This window comes from Lycorma delicatula, chromosome 2 (assembly GCF_047948215.1).
Source record: "Lycorma delicatula isolate Av1 chromosome 2, ASM4794821v1, whole genome shotgun sequence".
Classification (NCBI taxonomy): domain Eukaryota; kingdom Metazoa; phylum Arthropoda; class Insecta; order Hemiptera; family Fulgoridae; genus Lycorma; species Lycorma delicatula.
In genome coordinates, this window is record NC_134456.1 from 43,996,659 (window position 1) to 44,022,100 (window position 25,442).

Genomic DNA, 25,442 nt, shown 5'->3' on the forward strand with positions numbered 1-25,442 from the left:
TATATTAACAAAAAGATTACCTGGTGCACATAACTCATTGTCAACTCGTGGTAGGTGAGCTGAAAAAAGAGAAAAAAGAAATTTTAATATAACATTCAGCAATTAGTAAAAACAGTATATTTTTATCATATAGGTTAAAAATATGTAAAATCTCACTGATCCTCAATTAGCATATTCTTTTATATTACAACAAATATGGTGCTTATAGTTATTTATAATGATTACTTATTGAGTTTTACATCTTTCTACCGATTACACTAAATAACTATTTACATAATTATTTAATCGTCAATATGAACATTTTTACACCCATTTTAAAATAATGAATGACTGAAAAGTTTACTTGAGTAAAAACATTTTATTTTAATTTTTTTCATAGCTGTATCTTTTGAATGATATAACATACCTATACGATTTGTTCATTTGTTCAGGTTACTGGAACATAGACAATCATATTTACTATGAGATAAAATTGAATATATGCAAACCAAGAATATTAAAAAACAGTGAAATAATTTTGTAACGCTTTAATAGCAAAATATATATATTCAATAAACATTTGTTCAGAAAAATGTTATACATTTTTTTATTACTGAGCTTCTAAACAAGACAAGCAAAAATGGACAGTAGAAGAAATATTACAGGTTTTACTAGACAGATAAATCTTCCACTCACTGCTTTCACCTATGATGAAACCCTCCAGGAAAAGACTCCTTAAATAACCCCAAAACCATCAAAATCAACTCCAAACTCAACTAAGCAGCTGCTTCACTGGCCACAACACTTATTTAGCCATCTAAGTTAAGAATTATCGGTGGCTCAACCAATAATAAGCAAATTAGGAATACTAGACAAATCATTTTTTCTAAATTCAAAAATTGTTAAAAATTTTAAAAGTAGATTCTCATAAGACACTGGGTTATTTTTAGATTTTGACAAAAATAAGAGATCGACACTTTATCAAATAGACATGGCTTCTTAGGAGGGTCTGGTTGAACACAGTTTATTATAGTCCAGTAATACATCTGCAGATGTGGAAGTGTAGTGAAGTTTTCACTAAATGATTCCACAGATGAATCTGTGATTCCACAGATGAATCTGTGATTCCACAGATGAATCTGTGATTCCACAGATTGTTCCCTTAGGAACCTGTTTTCATAAGGGCATTCAACAAGGAAGCACTGCACTGCCCATCAACTCCCCGTAGACCAAAAACATCACAATGTATCTTAGTCATGTATGGGGCATTAAATAATATGAAAAAATTTACCTATCCTATGAGTAAAATTTTGAGATACAGGACCCCCACAAGGTCCATTTCTCCCCGCTCCTTTGACTGATCATGACCAACAAAAAACATATTGAGTATATGTTTTTTTTAAATGGTGTAAATTTCGCGTATACAGAAACCATTACGTCAAATTTAATCCAAATCAGTAAATCTAGTCTAGTGATATCAAGCAAAGAACAGTCAAACATCATATATCTTCCAGAATTTTTCACTGCTAAAATTGATTTATTTTGTGAAAGAGGGGTCATAAAATGTCAAGATCTGTTAAAACAGTACGTCAAAAAATTGATTAAATTAGCATACTTCCCTTCATATAGTATAATGTATAGCTTTACAGTTTAACTGAGAAAGAAAAAGTTTTCTAATTTTTTTTATTCATAATCGAAAACAGAATAGAATTCATAATTATTAAGTAATGATGTACACATTACTTTTAGCGTAACTTGTGAATATGAATGGTGAGCAAGAGCTTGTAAAAATGTAATACATCAGTGAGCAGCGAGGAAGCGTGCTCTAAATTTAAAAAGTATATATATATAAACTTAGTTTTATTATTTAATGTATACACAAAACAAAATTTGTTTTTTTTAATAAATATATACTTAAATTGAACAATTATACTTTCAAATGATGCACACCATAGATTAAAAGCTAAGAAACACTACAACAATTTCTGTCCCTTCACATGAATGTTACTGTTTTAAGTTCAGCTTCATACCACTGACATATAACAATTATTAATACAAGTATATTTAGTCGACACTGACATAGGAAATGGATTATTATCATATTATTGTTTCAAGAGTTACAAATATGTATTACTATAACTCGACAATTCATTTAAGCTGTTATGAGTATACATGTAATTTACTGCATAAATAATGATTAAATAAAAAATATAAATTTAATAAAGCAGTTAATATCAGTTTAAAAACTTTTTTCATTTTTTTAAATGACCTTTCAGGTTGTTTTTTTTTTCAAATCAGTAACATAATATCAAAAAAACTGATATCTCCTCAGTGGATCCCCATTCTGATACACACTGTAATCTTAAATAAATAAAGGAAAACTATCTGCATGTAAATAAAATTATTTTAATTAAGATTAACAATAAGAACAATTTTTTGACCTTGGAAAAAAATGAAAAGCATCTTAATTAAAACCATTAAAATCATTGTGTTTCAAGGATAACTGAAAACACATGAATGAGACTTACTTGTAGCAGACAATTATTATCAGTTGTATTAAAAAAAAAAACTAATGTTTTAATGCATTTATTTAATAAATGGCTGCTTAAGAAAAAACTTAACAAGCTTATACAAAACTCGACAAATGCAGCTAAATGTAAACAACATAAAATAAATCACATTAAACCGGCCACTTATTCCAAGGTCAACAATTGGTAATTTCTTAACTACCTGGTTATTTTTCAGGAATTTAATTCTAATTATGTAGCCCATTGTATTAAAAAGCAAAGAGTGCTCTTATTTTCACTATGTTTACAGACCAGACTATATATGCACACTTGTATGCATAACAAACACAAATATATCAAACAAAACAAAAACATGTTTTATTTTATACTTAATGCTTTTATCAAAATTAATATATTGCCAAAGAGTACAAAATCTAACAAAATGTACTTAAGGATTTTGTAGAATACCTGTAAAGAATGTTACTGATAACTAGACAACATGACTATAAAACTGAAAATTATCTTACGAGATAAACAATAACTGCAAAACATACTGTCACTTTTATGTTGGTCTCTTAAACATGTGGTTACAATTAGGATGCCAGCAGATACGCATTTGCGCATGCATTTCAACAAGGAAAATTATAAATTACTTATAAAAATAACAGAATCTTTATTTGGAACCTGAATTTGGTTACAGAAACCAAACAATTTTAACTTTTTACTTTGACCGGTTGAAAAAAGCTTAAAAAATTATTTAATAGCTAAAACACCTCAGGATGATAATTATAAATAATTTAAAACTCCATACACCATAATAATTTTTACCAGTAAATGGCAAAATAACTAAAATAGTAACCTGAACCGGTTAACTTCTCAAATTTTAAATCGGCAGACTTTCCAAAGATCATCTAAACTAGAGAGAAGTGTAAAAATTAAGTCGTTCATTGATGATATTGTTCTGTCAAGGAAAAAGTTCAACAGAATGCTAATAATTATTAAATATCTAAACATCCTCCACTAATATCTCAAGATGAAATTTATAATTATGATAAATGAAACATAATTCTTTTTTGACAGCCCATTTGAACAGTTAAAAACCAATTGGACATTTTGGGAACTAATTTCATTTACACTTTACTGCACTTATCTCAAATCATTCTATGACAAAGAAATAAATCAAAACAAAATTCACCAAGCTTAATCTCATAAAATGTAAAGAATTCTACAATAACTATTAAAAACACTACCGACTAGGATATAAATAAAAAATCAAAATGAAAATAAATTTACTTAATATAAATTATAAATCTCCTTAAAGTGGCCAATTATTTTCAATTAACAAACAAGGAATGCCATATTTCCTAAATTAAGTGGCCAATTTCTCTACTGAGTAGAGACTTTGTATGTAATGTATATTTCTCAGAGAAAGAGGTATGTTATTAATTTGTTGTTTAACACATCTGCAGCAGATGTCAAGCATGTGAGATGCAATAGCAAGTTAAAACTTGCTTTTTCTGAAAGTAATCACATTCATCATATGGCTTTACCCATTAACAGAGTGAAGGTGTCATTTGTAGGCCTGAATATTACTTGTATTTCAGTGGGCTGAAATGCTGATATGCAACAGTGTATATGACTCTATGAAAAAAGCAACACGGAACCATAGATCATTCCTCACTTTCCTGGAAAAGCTTGGCATGGAATGCTCATTATTTCTAAGAATGACTAGGTCATCTTTGGGAATGACATTCTTTATATTCCAATATGCAATAATATTATGCATTATGACAGAAATAGCTTGTTTTTCAAATTATATTTTAGAAACCACTCAGCCAAAAAATTGATTTTTATATAATTGGTGATTAATTATTTAAGGAAAATCTGCATGAATTGATGTTCACAACAGAAAAGCCTTGTTTAGCTGATAATACAGTATCAACGTTATTTACTTCTTTTTAATTTCAAAATATATTAACGTAACTAACTAGAACTGTGTATACTAATTAGATGAGATTAATGCATCAAGAACTGAACTTTATCTGTCACTAAAGTGTTAAAAGATTTTTTTCCATAATTGGTTTTCAAGAAGGTGAATTTTTTTTTAACACCTAATTTAGCTTGTAGTAAATATAGGAAATTTGTTTTAATTACACATTTTATCAACACCAACAAGGTATGAACGTGCAAGAGTTGTATGAAAATGTCTATTCTTATTCTGCCATCTGTATACATAATCTATGAGTTCACTTTACGTTCTTTGCACTTGTATTGCTTCTGCATGTGTTTAAAATGATAAGAAAATAGAGAATGCCATTGTGCCTAAAGTAAGATCTGCGATTCAATTTTTTAATGCAACAAATATGTAGCCATATGATACTCAAAATCAAATAAAGGAAGTTTATAACAATGTGACGTATGAGACATCGGTATAGTGATGTTATAAAAATTTTGATGGAAGATTAGAGAATGTCCATGATGATGAACAAACTGTCGCTCGTGTGCATTTCAGGTGATTTGCTGCATAGGGTTAAAGAATTCATTAAATAAGATCTATGTGTTGCATTTAATAAAATTAATTAAAGTTTTAACTTCTTTCTTGCACCAGTACCCATGAAATTGTCATTATCTATCTCTCAAGTGCAGAAAAATTTGTGCATCACAAGCTTAGTGATGAACAACAAAAAAACCCATATGGTTGCTGCATTATCATTTTTAAATTGTTAAGGAAAGGAATGGGATAAATTCCCAACAAATATCATAATGGGAGATGAAACCTGGGTTTCCTACAATGTCAGAGAATTAATGTTAGTCTATGAAATGTCTTCAAGATCGAAAAGATCCACTCCTTGTTGATTTTATCCCTCATGAAACTACAATTAATGCTGATCTGTAGTTCGAAATATTAAAAAAATTTCAATGGGTTATTCAAAATCACAGGAGGGCTGCTGTCTAGCAGTATTAAAGTGGAAAATTTTTGACCTTCCGGTCTGTAGTCCCTAGGGATCTCCATTTATTCACCGAACTGAAAGGTATTTGGGAGGAAAGTGTTTTGAGAGCAATAAAAACTTGAAGAAAACAGTGATAACTGGCAACAAGGTTCATGATGGATGAATACAAATTCTTGTTAATCAGTATGATAGATACTTCAGTAGTAATTTTTAATAAAGTACCTTGAGATCAGTTTATGTTTAATAAAACGTTTACTTCAGAAATGTTTTTGGATTATTTTTTATTATAAAATGGGTGATACTACTTACCTGAAAATTTTTGTAATTTTATAATTTTAATTAAAAAAAAAAAAGTACAAAAAGGGTTATGAAATTAAGAAAAACTTCTATAAAAACTGGTAGAAGAATATCTCAATACCTGTTAGACAACTACAATAACTTAAATTAGGCGTAAAACATAATATACTAAAACTTGTCAATAAAGCGTTTCACTGTGAAGCAACTGCACTCTCAGGTGGGCAAGGTTCTCACCAATCTAACCGAATTTCTTTTTTGCTTCATAATTCTTTTTCCATCATGTTATTAATTCAAATAATGAAAATGTGTTCATAACTGTAAATGTCGTAATAAAGTACCACATAAAAATTGCAAGTTGTTTGGATCAGAGAAAAGAAAATATTAACAAGAGCTGATGTAGAAATTAGAAAAAAATAGCCACTTTAAAACCAACCACCCATAATTTAAAAAAAAAATACTTCAAAGATAGTTCTTAAAAAAATTCTGTTCTAAAAATAATTATCAATTCTGTTCTATAAAATACATTATTATTATTAAAAATAATTATCATTATTTTTTACTTCCCCGTCTAGAAAGTGCTGTAACAGAGCTGTAAGTCAGTTATTTTTACACGGATCTGAATACTAAATCATGGGTACCGATGTTCTTTGGTGGTTGGTGAAGTGTAAAAGACAACTTCATTTATACATATCATCCTTATTCATCCTCTGAAGTATTATCTGAACGGTAATTACCGGAGGCTAAACAGGAAAAAGAAAGACGGTTTAGAAGAGAAAGTATTGCAATCGGTCCAATTAAGGCATATGCAGTTTTCACCGGATGTTGATGTTTTAACACCTGAGGAACTCAAAAAAACCAGATGGAAATTTTCTGGATGTTAATGTTTGTACTCATATGTATGTATGTTCTGTTTGGCCTCTAAATCGCCTTATATCTCCAGAACTAGAGCACCGGTTTTGTCCAAACTTGATCAGATTACTTCTACATATGAAGCATTGATGCCATTAAATTTTCAACCTAAAAGGTCAAGGAGATGAGGTTGAAGGGCAATGTCACCTTCGTATTTCAAGAAATCACGTAATTAAGGTCATATTTTTCTTGGGTACATTTGTTAACAATTAAAAAATAAAAAATATTTGCAAAAATCTTTTTTTTGCAAATCCGCACTCCAACTCGAAATCGATCCGCTTGGTTGACTCGGTACCTGGTGAGCGAAGCCTCGCGGCTACAGCCATCTACCGACCGTACAAACGAAATTTTTCTACGCAAGACGTGAAATTTCATTAATTTAATTAGTGCCGATCGTCGCCGCTAGTACCACCACACCCGCGCCAATTAGATACGGTATGCACGCGCGCTGTAGTTAGAATCATTTAATTAAATAAATGAAAAAAATATTACATTTAAATAAAATGATAAATTTTAAATTAAGTTATGTTTGTATGTGTGTGTAAGCCGTGCATCAGAAACAACCCACAGTTTTAAGCTTTTTATACCACCTCTTGAACAAGTGAAATTATACCAACAATAAAACAAGTGAAAAACAGGGTACTTTTACTTACAATTCACTGTAATTCATCTAACTTTCTTTTAACTGCCATGAAGAATTTGTCGCATACAATTACAGTGAGACACGGTGGCGGCTCGCGTACAGACACTGTGAACTACAGCACCACCTTCTATTTCCACTTTATGTTATCGATAACATTAAATATAATGAGTCCTTAAAGCTTAATGTCAGTAGCCATTCCCCAGTTTATAAAATGATTCAAATATTTTCGTATCGAACTGTGCGCTTCACAGTTCCAGAGGCGTGGTGTTTGGCTGTTGTGCGCATGTGCACATAGGAAGCTGCACGCTAGCGATTTTTTTTTTTTTAATTCGCGTGTGTATGGAACGTTCCTTGTTCGTTCCCTTTTCTAGTTTAATCATTGGAAGGAATATGAAGGCGGTTTAGTTGTTTTTTCAGTAGTGATCAGAAGATGGCGGAAAACAAGGGCTCTTTTCCAAATCTGTCCAAAAACACGCTGGAAGGGCGAAAGAGAAGAAGAAGAATTAGTAATACATTTGTTTCTGAAATTTAAATTAAGCACCGTTGGACTATAGTGTTCTTAAGCGGACATTTTATTAAGTTATTATCTAATAATACTAAAAAAAAATATTATCTGTATTGACATTCTGTTTATTCCGTTAAACCGAATACGGTTTTTAAGCACAATGTGCTTAATATTCTCTTCTCCGTGCACATATTCTTGAATGTGATAGTGTGGAATTAGATTATTACCCTGCTTCCAGCTAGTCTATTTGACTCATTTTTTCGGTTCTTTTATTTTACAGAAAACTTTAACCATGGCCTTGAAAAGGCCCAGAAAAATCTTTTCTGTTGCAGCACCCTTACTAATTTTAGCTATGAGCCCCCACTGGTGTGACAGTTACTATATAATATTCATAGTAAATACTTATTATGCTGTATTGCGTATCAGATTCATTAATTTAATTTGCAATCAGATTAATAATATTATGTTGAAAATTTGAACACATATTTTTAATTTAAATAAAACTATATAATTAAAATTATAACTATATAAACCCTTTAATAAGGGTTACAGTAAAACAAACATGTTAATAAATGGGATAAGATGGAAACTGCATCCCTTTACAATCTGATTATTATGCAATATCTAGAATAGCTGAGGGAATAGTGAAATTGCAGAGTATGAAGCTAGGTACATCTTCTTACCAACCTATGCCAGTTCTTGATATTAAACAAAATTAGGTACAGTTTCATTGCATGCTGTTGATATTTATTAGGGGTTCACGACCACTGCAGTGGTGCTGTTTAAAACTGTATTAATAACAATGAAAAAGTTATAAAATAAACAAGCCTCCTATAAGAAAATAACAGTTTAAACCACAAATAGAATTAAGTAGACTAACAATACCACAATAACAGTATTATTAAATAAATTAAAACTGCATAACAATATGTTACACCAGCAGTAAACTATTCGGCAAAATTATATAATACAAAGAGCACTCAAAAATAAAAAAAGAAAGTAAAACAAACAGTAAAAAAAGAAAAATTTGACATTTAACAGAAGTCTTTTTTCAGAACAAATAATCAACAATAAATAATATATTTTTTAAATCTAATACAAGGGTGAAAAAAAATGCACCAACAGTAAGGTTTTAGCTCACACCAGATCATAATAACAGTTTTACGAGTTGCAGCCAACTATTCTTTGAAGTACGTTACTTCACTTCACAGCATGACTGAAGTGATTTCATTGTCATATCATAACGCATAAGTAGTGTGGAATGTACAAGGTCATAATTTTGTGAGATAGGATAGGTCTATGGCATTTTAATATATTTTCATATATCATGATTACTCAATGCGTATACATGGCTTAATATTATTCTATTACTGATTTTAAGAAGTACTTATTCGTTCCCAGCTAAATGGAAGCAGTGATTATTTACTTACAGAGGGTTACAGGCTATATAAATCTGTTACTTCAGATCATCTGATTCATTCTTTCTTACGATGCCTATAAAGCACCAGAGATACAAGAGATGCAATCTTGAGTTGCTTTCTCACACAGAAGTGGATGTTCACTAGACAGCCTCTTTGATGAATAGAATGAAGATGCATCTGCATTCTAATGGCCTTGACACACTGATATGCAAACGTATGTTTAGTTCAGTAAAGAAGGCAACACGGAACATCTTCACTACTCATTTCCCCTTATTAAGCCCGGCAAGGAAGGCTTGTTACTCTTAAGGATGGCTATGTCACTTTTGTTAGACAGCCAAAAAAATGTTATGGTTTACAATTATGGTACTTAACATATATAGTGTATATTCTAATAGTAGCTTAGAACTTTAAGTGTATTTGGTAAAATGGATAACTAGTAGAAAACTACTCAAATTTGACTATACTATAACATTATTACAATGTACTAATTCAGAAATTGGTTAGGAATTTAAATAAAAAAATTAATACTTTTTAAAGAATTCTATCTCATCTTTAACACTACCATACATTCATGTGATACGTGAAAGAAACCTAAGATAAGAATGCGATAAAGATATTTGCAAATTTCTACATTAAACTGACCACGAACATTTTTTTTTTGTCTTCAGTCATTTCATTTCAGTATACCCTCTACATCCTACATCCCTAACAATTTGTTTTACATATTCCAAACGTGGCCTGCCTACACAATTTTTCCCTTCTACCTGTCCTTCCAATGACCACGAACATAGAGCATCTGAATTATATGGTGAGAAAGCTTCCAGAATACCATAAAGTAATTTTGAAAATGAATTTAGAAGGGTGTGAGTAACCTCTTATCATAAACAGCAGAATTCATCTCAAAATTTACTCTTATTCTTCAACAACATAAACTGAAGAAATAACGCTTATCATTTCACAAGTAGCTTTGGTTATAACAGAAATAGACAAAATACTTGCACTCGTATGATCAGAAGGTACAAAGAAATTTGTATTTTTCAAGAAAAGGAACAAAAATTATTAAAATTTTATTGTCGAATAGAAAGTAAAAGCAGTAATGGTATCCGTAAAACAACTTTTGGCAAAATTATTTCATTAAATTTTTATCAATCGTTACTACATATAAACTTTTAAAAACACAATTCCACTTTTTAATTGCACAATAAATAAAAGAGAACAATCGCACGAACACAATTTTATCATACAAACAATGACAGAGAAATACTGTGCAAGTGTAAACAATAGTCAATATAAGTGACACTTTATACACGGGGGACTAAACAATACATATGATATAATATATTGTATCATATATAAAAATAGTAAAATAAAGTTATCATCAGCAATTAAAACACGGTTCAAGATAAAAAAAAAAATTAAGAATAGATAATATAAATGCCGCCTAACAATTAATATAAATATATTAGCAAAATAAAAAATAAATATGCTACATTCATAAAATACAGTACAGCTATTGTAATGAGTACAATTAGATAAAATAACCAGTTATTTTATTTATTTAAATAATACATGTAACAATTTTTATTTAACTTCAGCTCTGACGAACAATGCATAAACTATCAGCTGTAAGTTAAAATTTTTGTATAGGATTTAAATAGGAACACAGATAGCGAAAATAAAATGTTCATTGCAAGATAATTTAAGAATTTTGTGCAATGAAAGATAAATATATTATTTTATTAAAAAATAATTGATCCTTTACAAGATTTCATTTATAAAAAAAAAGTAAATTAGCTTATAATAAAATAGAATGAATGAATCGTTCATTTAAAAGAAGGTTTACAGAATTTGTACAACAAAAAATATAACAATTTAACACTTAACATATAAAATGAATAGATTTTTAAAAAAAATCTTAGCATGAACATTAAAGATATAAATATTGAAAGGAAAAAATCAATTATATCTTTGAAATACTGAAACAAAATTTGACTACATAAAATACATGCATTATGTTTTGCCGCAACCATTATATATAACCATTAATATTTGTACAAAACTGAAATGTTGTTTTGTAGAGATCTGACTAATTGATAATTACAAGGAATTATTTAATAGTAAACAATATTATAATACATGTTCTATTCATTATATAAACAGAATAAAAATGTTATTAAACAAATACAAAAATTAGTTATAAAAACAGACTTACAAAAGGGCAAATAAATAAGACAAAAAAAGTAAAGGAATAAAATAAAATTTGATGCCAGAATTCTCTTCAGTGAAAATAGTTACATTAACTACCACATCATTAACAAATAGTATTTTTTTTAAATATTTACTAAAAAATAATAAATTCAATATCCAAAAACATCAAAGAAAATTAAAAATCATTTAATAAAAACCACATTCAAATTGATTCATGTATTATGTAGAAGAGAGAGATACATGATGAGCACATAAACATATGAAAAAACAAATACCTTCAACAGCAACACGTCGTGGTAAAATTAAAAGATAGTTTCACTGTATGAGATCGATTGTCCCAACCATTGTCAGCTACAAATTAAAGAATATTGCACACTGTAATTACCTAATTAACAAGTTTATGCCTACCATTCTCAAAAATCTGTTTGGCTATCAGTTTATCTAATCTTTAAATTTGAATACATTTTTTTCTAATTTAATTAACAAAAGAATTAGCCTGTTTACAAGGCTAATAATTCATTAATTCTGTTTTGCTAACTCGGATCTGTTTTGATGAATATTACAAAATCTATGTCATGTAAATAAATAAATTTTACAAATAACTATTAGTTTATTTATTGTTAAGTAAATCGTCTTAAAATTAATTCAAAAAATCTATTATAAAATAAAACTTGACTGTCTTAACTTAAATGAAAAAAGAGCACACAAATTATCAAACAATTGTGTTGTTAGAATGGATTGGTCTAGGGGCCACATTTGCAATGTTTTTATCCCATGGGATGCACTTATAATTAAATATGACTTATAGTAAATTTTTTTTTTTGTATAACATTATATTAATCAATATTTTTACAAATAAAATAACAGACTGATGCTATTTACACCTAATTAATATATTATGAAAATCATTAACACAGATTTGGTTACATAAAAAATTACGAAAACAATGCTTTACCTATCGTAAGAAAATGAGATTAATAATATTATACAAAGATTTTAGACTTATATTTCTCAGTACCATCAACAAAATCATTTTCATGCATAATCTACCGTCACTTCACTAAAACATTAAATGCAAAACTACATTCAAAGTAAGCTAAACATGAACTCTAAAAGAAGGTAATCACAACCATAAAAATCCCAATTTTATATTAGTTTTGAAACTCTTGAAAAAAATGTTTTATTAACAAAACTACTGTACGAGTGTTTTTAATGATAAACTTAAATGAATAACATTACAGAAACAATCACTGATGGTAAACATGAATATTACAAATTTAAACGTTGTAACTATGTCCCTAATTGCAATGATACCACTGAAGCTTTGGCATTTATAATCATTAGGGAAAACTAAATAGACACTAAACGAAACTAAATAGACATAACACTGTTAACACGGCAATTTTCTTCTTTTGTGGCTAGAACCTTAAAACCTCCTACTGAAGGAGAAGAAAGTCGTAGGCTACTTAGAATATTTAATTATTTTCCATTTGTATTAGAAATGTGTTTACCCTAAAACTGCTGAAGAAGCTGCTATCAAACTAATTTTTAAGAAACTGGCTGACACATCTGCAACCAATTTCCTTTCTAATTCCTGACCTTCTGAATTGGAAACGATGTTTGGGAAAAATGAAACACAAAAAGCTAAATATTTTAATTTGGCATTACATTAACTCATGTTTCAGGAAAAAGGTTAGGCGTGTACAATTATTGACATAATATACATTTAAGATCATATTGAAAGAGACTTATTATTAATAAGTCCTACTTATTGAACCTTACAAATAAAATTGAAAATTAGTTTTAAATAAGTGTCAATTACTCTGCCGCCACAGAGGTCAGCAAAGTTAGCTGTCATTAAATATTATTTACAGAGACATTAATACCACCTATTCAATTGCTATATTACTGCATAAAGTGAAACTAAAATTATTTACAATAATCATTAAGATAAGATAAATTCCCTTTTTTTTTAATTGCTATAATGTTACAACTTCAATAAAAATGAAATTTTATATTACTATAGTACTAGGCGTCAAAAAAAATCCTTAAAACAAAATAAACTAATACTAGAGATTAAAATTCCTTAAAATTTAAACTAATTAGTGAAGTCCTGGTTCCAACAAAATCTAAAAATATAGTTTCATAGATCTAGTTAAATTTTTACAAGATATTATTTACAGTAAAAACTGGGTTATCGTAAGTCCATTAAATAGTTACCAATTATAAGTTATGAAATAAAGACTAAATTTATTACATTAAGATGAAGAAACAATATTCAAATTTCTTTTACAAACAGCACGGTTTGTCTGTTGTTGCGTGTTTTTGGTTTCCCAAAACGCAATGGCAGGAATGATGATACTGAATTAATGGAGAAGGCAGTCTGCATGTTAAAAAGTGCACTAATCATGTCCACTTTGGCAGCGCAGCAATAATTTCAAACAGATCTCTAAAAGGATCTACCAATGTTCAACAATTATGAAGAGATTTTAAAAATTTTACGATTAGTCTGCTTGTGTAATGCTCTTTGGCTGAGACAAACAAAAGCCAAATGGACAATCATAGATCTTAGATCTTCTAAGACAAATCTATACACGCAGCCTCCACAAATCCACTGCAAATCTAAGCTTACGACCAACAACAGATAAGCAAATTACTTATAAGGGAATAAGGATCAAACCCTACAAACTTTGGCCGGCTCAGGCTCTTAGCATTGATTTTAAGAAAAGTACATCTCCAATTCCACATCAAAATAATAGGATGAGGTTACCAATATCGTAGAATCCTCTTCTTTAATGACAAAGCAACTTTTCATGTGTGTACAATATTTAAGTCATGGAAGATCACATGGCTACTGAAATCTACAAGACTCATCAACAGTGAATGTGTTTTGTGCCATTTCAAAAGTCAAGGTTTACAAGTCATTTACCTTTATGGAATCACTGTTACAGGAATAATGTATTTGGGACATATTGGAAAACAGGCTGATACTGCAGCCTAATGATGATAGGTACAATTACATCTAATGGCTGGAAGAATAGCTGTCTACCCCATTACTGCAATTAATAGTGAGTTATTTCAATGAAACTTGCAATATTAGATGTGACGCATAGGTGTTAACAATCAGTTGTTAATATGGTGCAACTCAAATCACCAGATTTTAAGTTGAACAATTATTTTTATAGAGATTTATGAAAGTAACTGTTTGTTTGCCCACTCCCTACTGATCTCATGGAACTTGAAAACATTTTTCATTGCTGCTGTAACACTGACCGACTCTGATTTTCTTGTGCATTATATGTGATAAAATGTAGCATCATCTAGACATTTGCTGCATCAACAAAAGTAAAAACATTGAACATCCACTAAGGAGTGTAGTAAGAAACTGAAGAGTTTACAATCACTTTAATCTGAATAATTGGTTTCATAATTTGTTAACATAAATTATTTTAAATGTTTCATAGACTAATAAATAACATGATACATTTACATCCTACAAAAGTATGTAATCTACTGAGATATAATTATGGTTCCATCACTTTATTAAGAAACAAAGACAAGCTATTTTCTTTTTGTTAACAATTTTAAATAATGCAAAAAAAGATTCTGTCAACAAAACGTAACAACATTTTACACATTTTCAGATAAAAGACAACAATATATCCCCATTAATACATATATCTAACAATTCACAGCATTAACATAACATTTGCATGAATACAAAATTACATGTTAATGACAAGCCAATTACAAGAAATGACACTGTAATGTCTGTCCCATCAATATTCATTAAATATATCTATAATATCCTGTAGAATAATAACAGTCGTTTAATTGTTTTCTAAACCAAACTATTTGGCGAGACTACAAAACAAACAATTTCTAACAAATTACTAAAGTGTATTGCTCTCAAACTGATGTGAAAACATTTCATTTATCAAGTACAATGGACAAAGTATTTTAATACATTTAAAAACCTCCTACTGCTGTACAAAATGTTCTAACAAATAAAACATTTCCTCAAATTGACTTCCAAGTTAATCTTAAATTACATTTAAAATGTTCACAGCCAAATTAGCTTATTAATACAAATTTTCCTTGTATACAATATTTTCTAATGTTATCATTTTGTTATGGGTGCCTCTTACCATTCATTTAAATGTAATATTTGAAATTAATTCACAAGTCAAAAAAATATATATATATATATTTAACGTCAGTTTTTATATTTATCCATAATTTTATTATTTGAGCCCAAACCTGAGGATAATTACAAAATAAAGGAAAATTTATAATTAAAGATCATTCAATTTATTCTAATAAATGAAATAAGAACAAATACAGAATATCCACACTGGTTTTATTATGAAAATAACAAGACTCATTCATGTTCTAATTAATAAGATAATGCTTAATAATTTTTGCTGTTATCATTAAATACGGTAAGCTACACCAGCCCATTTCTCAGAATGAATTCATTTTATATCCTGCTACACACTAACTAAATGGATCTGTAATAGCACATATTGTGTCCTCTGTTACTGATATCATTTGTGATCCAGTATACATTTAACACAAGTACCACCTGACAAATATAATAATCTGCTAACAGATTCGTTATTCACTTTATTCATAAAAATGCTGCCACATAATGGCTGTTACATAGCTATCTAATTATAAAAAACACATTTCAACCTTCTAGTACCACGCTCAAATGAATTGTTATTGGCATTATATTTCCTTCACATAGAGTGAATAATAAACTGTCAGGAAATTGTATATGCTAATCACTATTTCATTTCAATCTCTTGGGGGTCTTTAATATGAATGAAACTTGTTTTATCTGTACAGAATAACCTTTTCAAATATAGTTAATGTAGAATAAATTAAGGAAGTTAAATTAAAGAACGATAAAAAAATATACATATCAATAGATTAATCTGTTTTCACTTGGGTGCAAAAACTTGAAGAAACTTGTGTCCTAATAAATATATTTTTCATTCTACACAGTAGGTCTGAAGAGTTATCTAACTAAATTTCTGTAGTCGATACAAGTAGCGCCATCTACCGGACAACCAAGCAACTACGTAGTACGATGTCTAACGACTGTGTGAACATCACGTTTCGTCACTCCAGTTTCGAATTTTATTCGGCCGCGTACGTTTTGTTCATGTGACCTTGTGCGAGCTTGCGACATGAAACAGGAAGCAAGATAAATTTTGTATTCAACTTCAGAAATCTTTCGTTCAACCTATTCTATGATACAGTAAGTATTCGGTGATGAATCCGCATCTCGTACTACAACATACATCTGGTGGAAGCGGTTTAAAGACAGTAGAGGGTCATTGGATGACGGCGAACGAAGCGGGAGGCCGTAACAGCTGTTCACGACGAAAACGTTGCGAAGGTGCGCGCGCTCCTGCTCGAACAACTTCATCTTACCATTCGGGCCATAGCAGAAGAAAAAAACATCTGAAAAAACGCGGTACTTTTTTTCAGAAAACAATGGAACCCCGAAAGGTGTGCTTTGGTTTCGTTCCACACTTCTTGATCGAAGAACAAAAACAGGTACGTCTTTCTTGCGCTCAAGACTTCGTTGAAACTGCCGATAGCGACCCGAGTTTTTTTGTAAACAATTGCAACTGGGGATGAAAGCTGGTGCTTCATGTATGATCCGCAAACGAAGCGTCAATCCCTCGCTCGGTTGAGTCCTGGAGCACAAAGACCGGCGGAAGTCAAGCAGTAAAAATCAAGAGCGAAAACGATGTTGATTGCATTCTTCGACTCAAAGGGTCTGGATTCATCATGAATTTATCCCAACTGGTCAAACCGTGAATTCTAAATTTCTATTGGAAGTAATGAAACGTCTGACGCATCGCATTCGTCGAATCCAGCCCGAATACCGGGATCCGGGCAGTTGGACTCTTGCAGACAATGGCCCGGCACACATGGCAAAAGTTTTAACACCTTATTATGCCGCAAATCAAATCACCGTCTTATCTTACCCTCCCTACTTACCCGGCATGACTCCAGCAGACTGCTTTCTGTTCCCAAAACTCAAGTTGAAGATGAAAGGCCTTTTTTTCGACGACATTCCGGCTATACAAAGTGCTTGCACCGTGCTGTTGAAAGCGATCCCACAAAGTGATTTCTCCTGAACGTTTGACGGGCTTTACCGGGGCTGCAACGAGTGTATAACTAGAGAAGGGTTCTATGTCGAGGACTGATATGAGTAAATTCGTTTATCTTTAAATCTGTATTTTAATTTTATTTAGTTCGGGAACTTTTCAGAAATGTTGTGTATAATTACAGATGAATATTATTAAATATTTAAACACGATCTTCTCAAATATGAAAAATTAAATTCAAAATTTAAAAATAAGTTTTTTAAAATTAATGTGCTGAAAATGAGTTATGTAATTTGCAGGATTATCTAATATTAAAAAACTAAACTAGGCAGATTATATTAAAAAAGATTAATTTTACAATAAACTAGATTCCATTAAAAAACTTTCTATAGTAAACTGAACTCCAGAAATAATTATCAAAACCGTATCACAGAACAGGTGAGTAATTTCACATTTATCAACGTTAATATCTATGTGCAAATAACTATGAGAGCCATTCAATAATTAAAGACACAAAAGGCAACAGTGGAAAAATTATTTAACAGAATGAACTGAAACTGTCTTGACGTTGAAATTGGGACCCCCGACAGAAAATATCAGCTGTTCAAAAAGAATATCCATTATTATAATCTCTTTTGTTTATTTCAAAATGTCAGCTCCTTGAAACGCGTACCATGGAAGAACAGTGCGTGGAGTGAGATTTTGGCAGGTGTAATGTAAAACAAGCCGAAATTCAGTCACGGATGTTAAAACACTACAGTAAAAAGTATGTTAACAGTGGAAATTCTAAGTAGATCGAACAGTTTAAATCAGACAGAATAAGTGTCACCGCGATGGGCGCCAGCCTTCGGGGGCGAGTGGCGGGGGTGCTTAGGCATTGCCGTCGCCGGTGGCTCCGCGGGACCAGTTCCTGTTGTCTGAGACCGGTATAGCTATATGTCAATTCGCAGCTGTAAATATTATTAATTGTAAATGTCGACTGAATGTGTTACGTAAATCCTCTACAGGATTGGAAACAGGAGCATACAGCTTGCCAGAACTGCGATGACGTGGACATGGTGAAGTGCGCCTTCTTTGTGTGCTCCAGAGGTAGGCAGGAGATACCGCGTGGCGACTAAACTCGCCTGAGGGGGGGGGGGGGGTCATGCGGTTGATGTTCTCTCCCGGTGAGGGATGGACTGCGTGTGCCTGGTATTTTATAAGGGTGCTACAGCAGAAACTAACAGAGGAGGACATGGAGAGGTGGGTTGAGGACGGCGATGGGCGCCAGCCTTCGGGGCCGGGTGGCGGGAGTACCTCGGCATTGTCGTCACCAATGGCTCCCGCGGGACGCGTTCCTGTCGTCTGAGGCCGGCATAGCTATACTGTACATATTATTAATTCTGAGCTGTATTATTAATTGTAAATATTGAGTGTAAATAGTGTCTGAATGTGTTAAGTAAATATTAGTGCGAATGTGACGTATGCCTTTACGTCAATTCCATCACCACCCTGCGTGAGGGAGCGGGTTTTTAGTGGGTCGCACCGCATAGGCGGTGAACTTTAGACACCCAGTATGTGCGGACTGCTGGGCGTTTGGTTCAGGCAAATTTTCCCCACTTCCTACGAAAAAAAAAGAATAATGTCACCAATTTTCAGTGTAGTGGAAGTCCAGTGGAAATTTTGACTGACTTTTGCAAAATCACATTTTAGTGATCTTAATCACTATGACAGAAGCGTAAAGATTTGGGAAATTGCTAAAATTTGTAGCCCGAATATCAGCATTGTCTATTCCATTATCAATGATACCGTACACTGAATTACTACATAACACGTTTAAAATGATTTCCAATGTAGTTTATTAAAAATTACAGACACCCAATTCACGTATATGTGGAACTTAAACTACGATTTTTAAATAATAAAAGTAACGATTTTTACCCTTAATAGTAATTATGCTTCTTTAGATCACATAATAACTTGTGATGAAACTTGCATTCAACATTTTGATTCTTAATCCAAATGTCAGAGTATGGAATGAAAACATCCGAGTTCGGCCGCCATGATAAAATCAAAATCTATGCTAAAACTTTTTTGAAACTATAAAGGTCCAATTTATCCCAATTATTTGGAAGAACAACAAACAGTAAACATTGAGTACTACAGCAGCATGAAATAAAATAAAGACCACTAAGGTCTCTCAAAAATCAAAATTCTTCTGCATGATCTCAAAACACTTTTATGCTTTTCATGATCTCCACAACTACATCTTGTAGAAATAAGGTTTTAAATAAACTGTGTTGGATTTATTACAATACAATATTATATATTCAAGTGATGTTATGATAAGCAAAGTTTTTATAATAGTTTTTTTTTTTTAATCTATGTAATAAACGTGGAAAAGGATTTATTTACCATCTGAAAAGAATATGTTGCATAATCTTTTAAAATAGGTAACCAACCAGTTACATCACCAAATAAGTCACTTATTTTTATATTCAAAATTTGCACCATTAAGCTCCCTCCCTGTCTTATCTACCATTTAATAGTAAATATTAAAAATTAAAATAAAGTCTTCTCATTATTGTAAAACTTAAATATTTAATTTATAACAGAGAATTCGTAACAAATCCAACATACTGTGTCTCAATCTTTATGAGATGCAGTTAATAGGTATCAAATTACATAAAAACACTTACGACAAACAACACCTTTGAAATTTAAAAATATCTGGATTTCACGACTAACGATCATGAAGGCATTAGTTGGGATTGCCACCTACCCACTAATAAAAGTAATGCCCTTTGAATAAAAGTGATCTAAAAACAAGCCGATTTTTTTCTGATTCACCATGAAAAACTTTCAGATTGTCTGAAAAATGTTTAAAAGCACAAAGAAAAGCTGGCAAAAAGATGCAATTTCCTGCTTTTACTGAGAAAGCTATTTAAAATTTCATAAAGATCGGTTCATCTAGTCAGAAGATATCAAGCAAAACAATAATGATAAAAAAAAGGGGGTGAACAGAACAAACAATTATTTATAACCCCCTCATCCCTGAATGAAACTGCCCAAATACATAATCAAACTGACATAATAACATATGAAATCATTTATCTAACTGGTACAAGAATGTGAATTTCAAAAACAACAAAAGAGAAAACTGAATCTTTTGTTCTCCCTTTATGAGGGTTTAAACAATATCAAAAGGTATCTTAGCTACATATGGACCCATTAAACTGTTTGGTAAATTGACCTAACCTTTAGGTAAAATTCTGAGATAAGGAACTGTAATCCACTTCTCCCTGTCCCCTTGACAGATTTTTATCAAAATTAAATATCTTACATTTAATGAGGCATATTATCAATGCCCCATACAGACAAATTATTGAAATTTCATCCGAATCATTCCATCCAGTCTGAAGATATCAAGAAAAAACAGACCAACAAACACACCTACATCCTGTTGTACATACATAAATACATGTATCCTTCTTGTATGTACATATATCCTTCTAGAATTTTAAATGCTAAAATTGTGTTTGGTTAGAGAGGGTCACAGAATCATCAATATTTGGAAAAACTCAGAAATGCAAAAAATTTTCCCGATTAGCATATTTTCCCTTACACAGGATACTGTATAGCTACACAGTGTAACTACGTAACCAGAAAATAACAAAGGAATAAAATATACTGATTTTTAATGAATACATCGTGAAAAACTGACTGTCCATTTTCACATTAATCTTTAAATATCACCTGCACTAATGATAAAATCCGATAGCGTATGTGAATATAATACAATCGGTCACGCAAAGAATCAAGTATTAAAAATTAATTTTAAATTTCTAATAACAACTGGCTTTAGCACTTATCATTCAACAGTTAGTCTATTTTTACAGACTTTTAAATTAAATAATCTATCATCCATTCCACAGATAATTTTGTTACGAATACAATTTCGAAGTAATACTGTACAAGGACACTTTTAATGATTAGTGAAGGTAAGATGCATACTATAAGTGCCATTAATTTTTAATTATGAATTGCATCCACTAACAAATTATACAGGAAGTGCAAAAAGATAAACTAAGTAAAGATACTTTTATTTCTCTCTTACAAACAACAGTTTTGAAAAAAAAAAAAATTCATTCATTATATATGTATACATATATTAATGAAGGTAAATGCAAAATGATGCCTATACTTATTATTCATAACATTCCAATACTTTAAAGATTAGATGTATTGATCGGATAGTCGTGAATATGTTAACAGAATTGTGGAAAAGTAGAAAGCGACATAATTAAAACTTCTATAATTAACAAAACAAAACTGTATAAGTCAACAAAGCAAAACTGTACAAATAATTATTTAAAATTAATGAGGCAAGACCAGATGAAAAACACAAAGCAAAATTAAACTGAGACTTGACCAGATATCTCTCAGTTCTGGTTTTCATTTCACAAACATTCTAGACCAGCACAACTCCCTCTTTTGTAACTCTCTATACCTAACTTCTAGACTACTACTACATATCAGTACCTTATTATGATATGTAAAATTGGAGCACACATTATAGTAGTATCTGTCTCTGATTCATACAGAACACATACGAAACAACATGATAAGAAAATAATCAATAAGTTACTAGAATCTATTGATTTTGGTAATCTTATAGAACACCTAAGCAGAATACTTTAAAAAACTTAATTAGATGGTAAACTTGATAGGTAGTTTAGGCAATTCTAAATTTTAATTTTTAAATAATTGATTTTAATATAATTATAGAACTGAACATCAATTGATGATGCAGGATCCCGCAAAAATTAATTATTGGTGTTAATTTGCCTGTAATCAGCAAGCAGTAAAACTTATCACCGAGAAAAATTTAAACCTGCAACCGATTTATATTTACGATGCATACTGGATAAAACATTAAACACTACTATATGAAGACTTTCAGTTGGTATTGAGAGACCGATTATCTCTTAATATGATGTATCAGACTCTTTTATATTTAATTTTAATATCCTAGCAGCACAGTAGAAAAAATCTGATGTGGGCACTACATGATTTCCTTGTATGCCTATTAAATTACATATACATATTTTTTGCTGCACTTCATTTAAACTTACTTAACTTGAAAGTGAGATATGATTCTCCAATTCTTCAATAAAGTTTTTTTATTATTTTTTTTGTTATTAAATTATTATTTATTGTAATTTTTTTTATAATCATACGTTAGTAATTATTAATAAACCAATATATTTAAAAAAAAAAAGTTAAAAAAAGGAAAGTCAGATTAGAACCGATGTGCGATCCCTAAATGTGAATTAAAACTTTTGTAAGATGGAAATATTTCATTAATTAAAGTTTTATTTGGCTATAACTCTGTAACTAATGAAAATAAGTACCACTTATGATATATCATTTAAAAGCTCTCAAGGAGGGCTTATTACTGCAGTTAAAAAAAAGTCCAAAATCCAAATTTTTTTGGATCTTGGGCTTACTAGCCATAACATGCATATGGCTAGTCAAGTACTACAGCACTGTACTATTTAAATAGTAATAAGTATTACAATAACACTAAGTAGTAATGTATTTAAAGAGTAAAGTACTGTAGTATTTGGCTAGCCACATACATGTTATTAAATGTTTGTTTTTATTTTATTTTATTTAAGACTTCATATATTCTTGTACATGTAATCACAATTTTAATATTTTAATTCTTTAATTTTATGTTTAATTGTAATTTTATAAATACTTTATAAATATTATACACGAATGATGATGCGGGATTCCACGAAAGTACTTTCGTGAAAAATTTTATAAATATACAAATAAGATAAGAATTGTCTTATATCTATTCTTGGGTGGATTAAGTTGAATTATATATACTTAAATGTATATTTATACATATATATATTACACAATACATTATATATATATGTATCTATTGTAAGAAGACCAGTGTAGTGGACCCGATTAACGGATTCCTACCAATTAAGAAGAAAGTAGTAGAAAATATAATAATGAGAGGAATCCAGAAAGGGGTTAAAAGGATCCCTTATAGGAAAGGTAACAGGTCTGTTTATCAATCGTCTTTTACAATACTGCCCAATGTCACACCTAAACAAATGTTCTGTGAGAAGAGTTACCGAATCCAGGTTAGGAATGCAAGGGAATGAAAGGGCTCGGTCGATTGTTCTCACGGTCAACTGAGCAGGTAAAGACGGTAGAAGTATAAATACAGCAGGAAAGACCAGTTTGAAATCGGTTCTGTGAAATGAGTATAAGTAACATGTTATGACGTCAGTCTACAAGATGTCAGGCAGCGAGCATATTCTGTGAGGAAGTTAGTGAAGAATCGAATTTCTAGTGAACTAAGTTCGGCACAATTACAGTGACGTTACAAGTAATTCCAGTACATGAAAACAAAGAATGGTGTGGTGAGTTACTGAAGGCTATAAGTGAAAGAGATAATATACTAAATTTCATTCACAAAAAGTTTAGATAGTTTTATTGGTGAACAGCAAAGGTATTTGCGGTAAAAGAACTTTATACTTGCCTTGTCTATTGTTGTTAACATAAGACTGGTGGTTAAAAGTGTTGACTAGCGATCATGCTGTCTTTTGTCAATGGGACTGATTTCTGGTTTTCATTATTTATCTACCTGTGAATAAATCCTGACGATTACTTTTAAGTCTATTTTGTATGTAATCTCTGTTTATTATTATTGACATTTAATATTATTATTGTTTACTATTGTCATTATTCTAATTATTATTGTGAGATTTTTGATGTTCAAAAAACTTTTGGACATCACAGAAATGGACTCCAATATTTTAATTGATTTTTTTTTTAAAGCACTTTTAGTAATAAGGTAAGATCATCTTAATTTACATGTTAGGTAGAAATCTAATCGTTTCAATCTTATCACATAAAAGCAATATGATTAAAAAACACAGTGTTCATAAAGTATGGTGACATAAATTAAATAATTTTCAACCACTACACAAAGAAAAATGAAATTAACTTCTTCTACTTCTAAACAATTGTATTTTCATTTTGAAACTCCATGCCTACACACCCAAGTTGGGAGGCAACTCTAAAATTTTTAATAGGAAATTATTATTTTAATTACTGTTAACACACCAGCTTCTTCTGCGTTCTACTTTGCTCCCCAAAATAGTATAATGGCTAGCATCTTCTCATGTAACTATGCTGAAATTACACTGATGAAGTTTCATTTGAATAATTTCAACTATGATACATACCCAATTTTCTTTTCTTGAAACGCCTGAACTAAGGTTATGGGCAATCTGCCCTGTATACTAGTCGCATCACAAGATTTCACACACCCTGACTTTTATTGCTTAGTTTTACAGAATTAAAAATTTTTTTTTCTGAAAGTTGAAAATAAATGCATATTAACTAAAAAAAAAATATTACAACTGTAAAAGCATTGGTCTGTGGAGGGAGAATAAGCCCTTATATATATATATATTCTCACACACACACGTGCTAGTGATAAAGTATGGCAAGCCTTCAATAATGTTTCAACCATTGAAACATAAAAAATTTAATCAATGCTGTTTTTGAAACAATATATTTTCTGGTATGATCACTACAACCTTAGCACCCATGGTGGACAGGGACTACTAAATATTTTAAGTGGAAAGTGCATAATTTTAAAAGGCATTTTAAAAGTGAATACATAATTTTAAAAGGCATTAATAAACAAAATGATTGACATAAAACCACAAGTAATGACAACCTAACTTAAATGGCAGACATTTAATATTTTCCACAGGGTCAATCCATTTGAAGTGTTCCAAAAAATCATAAGCTAGTTGCTTGACCAATTCAAAAAAAACTGAAACTTACCCACTTGTTTCTTACATGTCTCAGGACC

The 25,442-nt window shown here is 30.5% G+C and overlaps 1 protein-coding gene across 2 annotated transcripts in view; it reads right to left on the bottom strand.

Moving 5' to 3' along the window:
- hzg (CTD small phosphatase herzog) overlaps positions 1-25,442 on the bottom strand; it is a 63,723-nt gene that overhangs the window by 29,090 nt on the left and 9,191 nt on the right. For both annotated transcript variants that reach the window (XM_075355215.1, XM_075355216.1), the window contains exon 2: positions 21-59. In XM_075355215.1, coding sequence (XP_075211330.1) covers positions 21-59 — 39 coding nt within the window. The remainder of the gene's footprint in view (positions 1-20; positions 60-25,442) is intronic.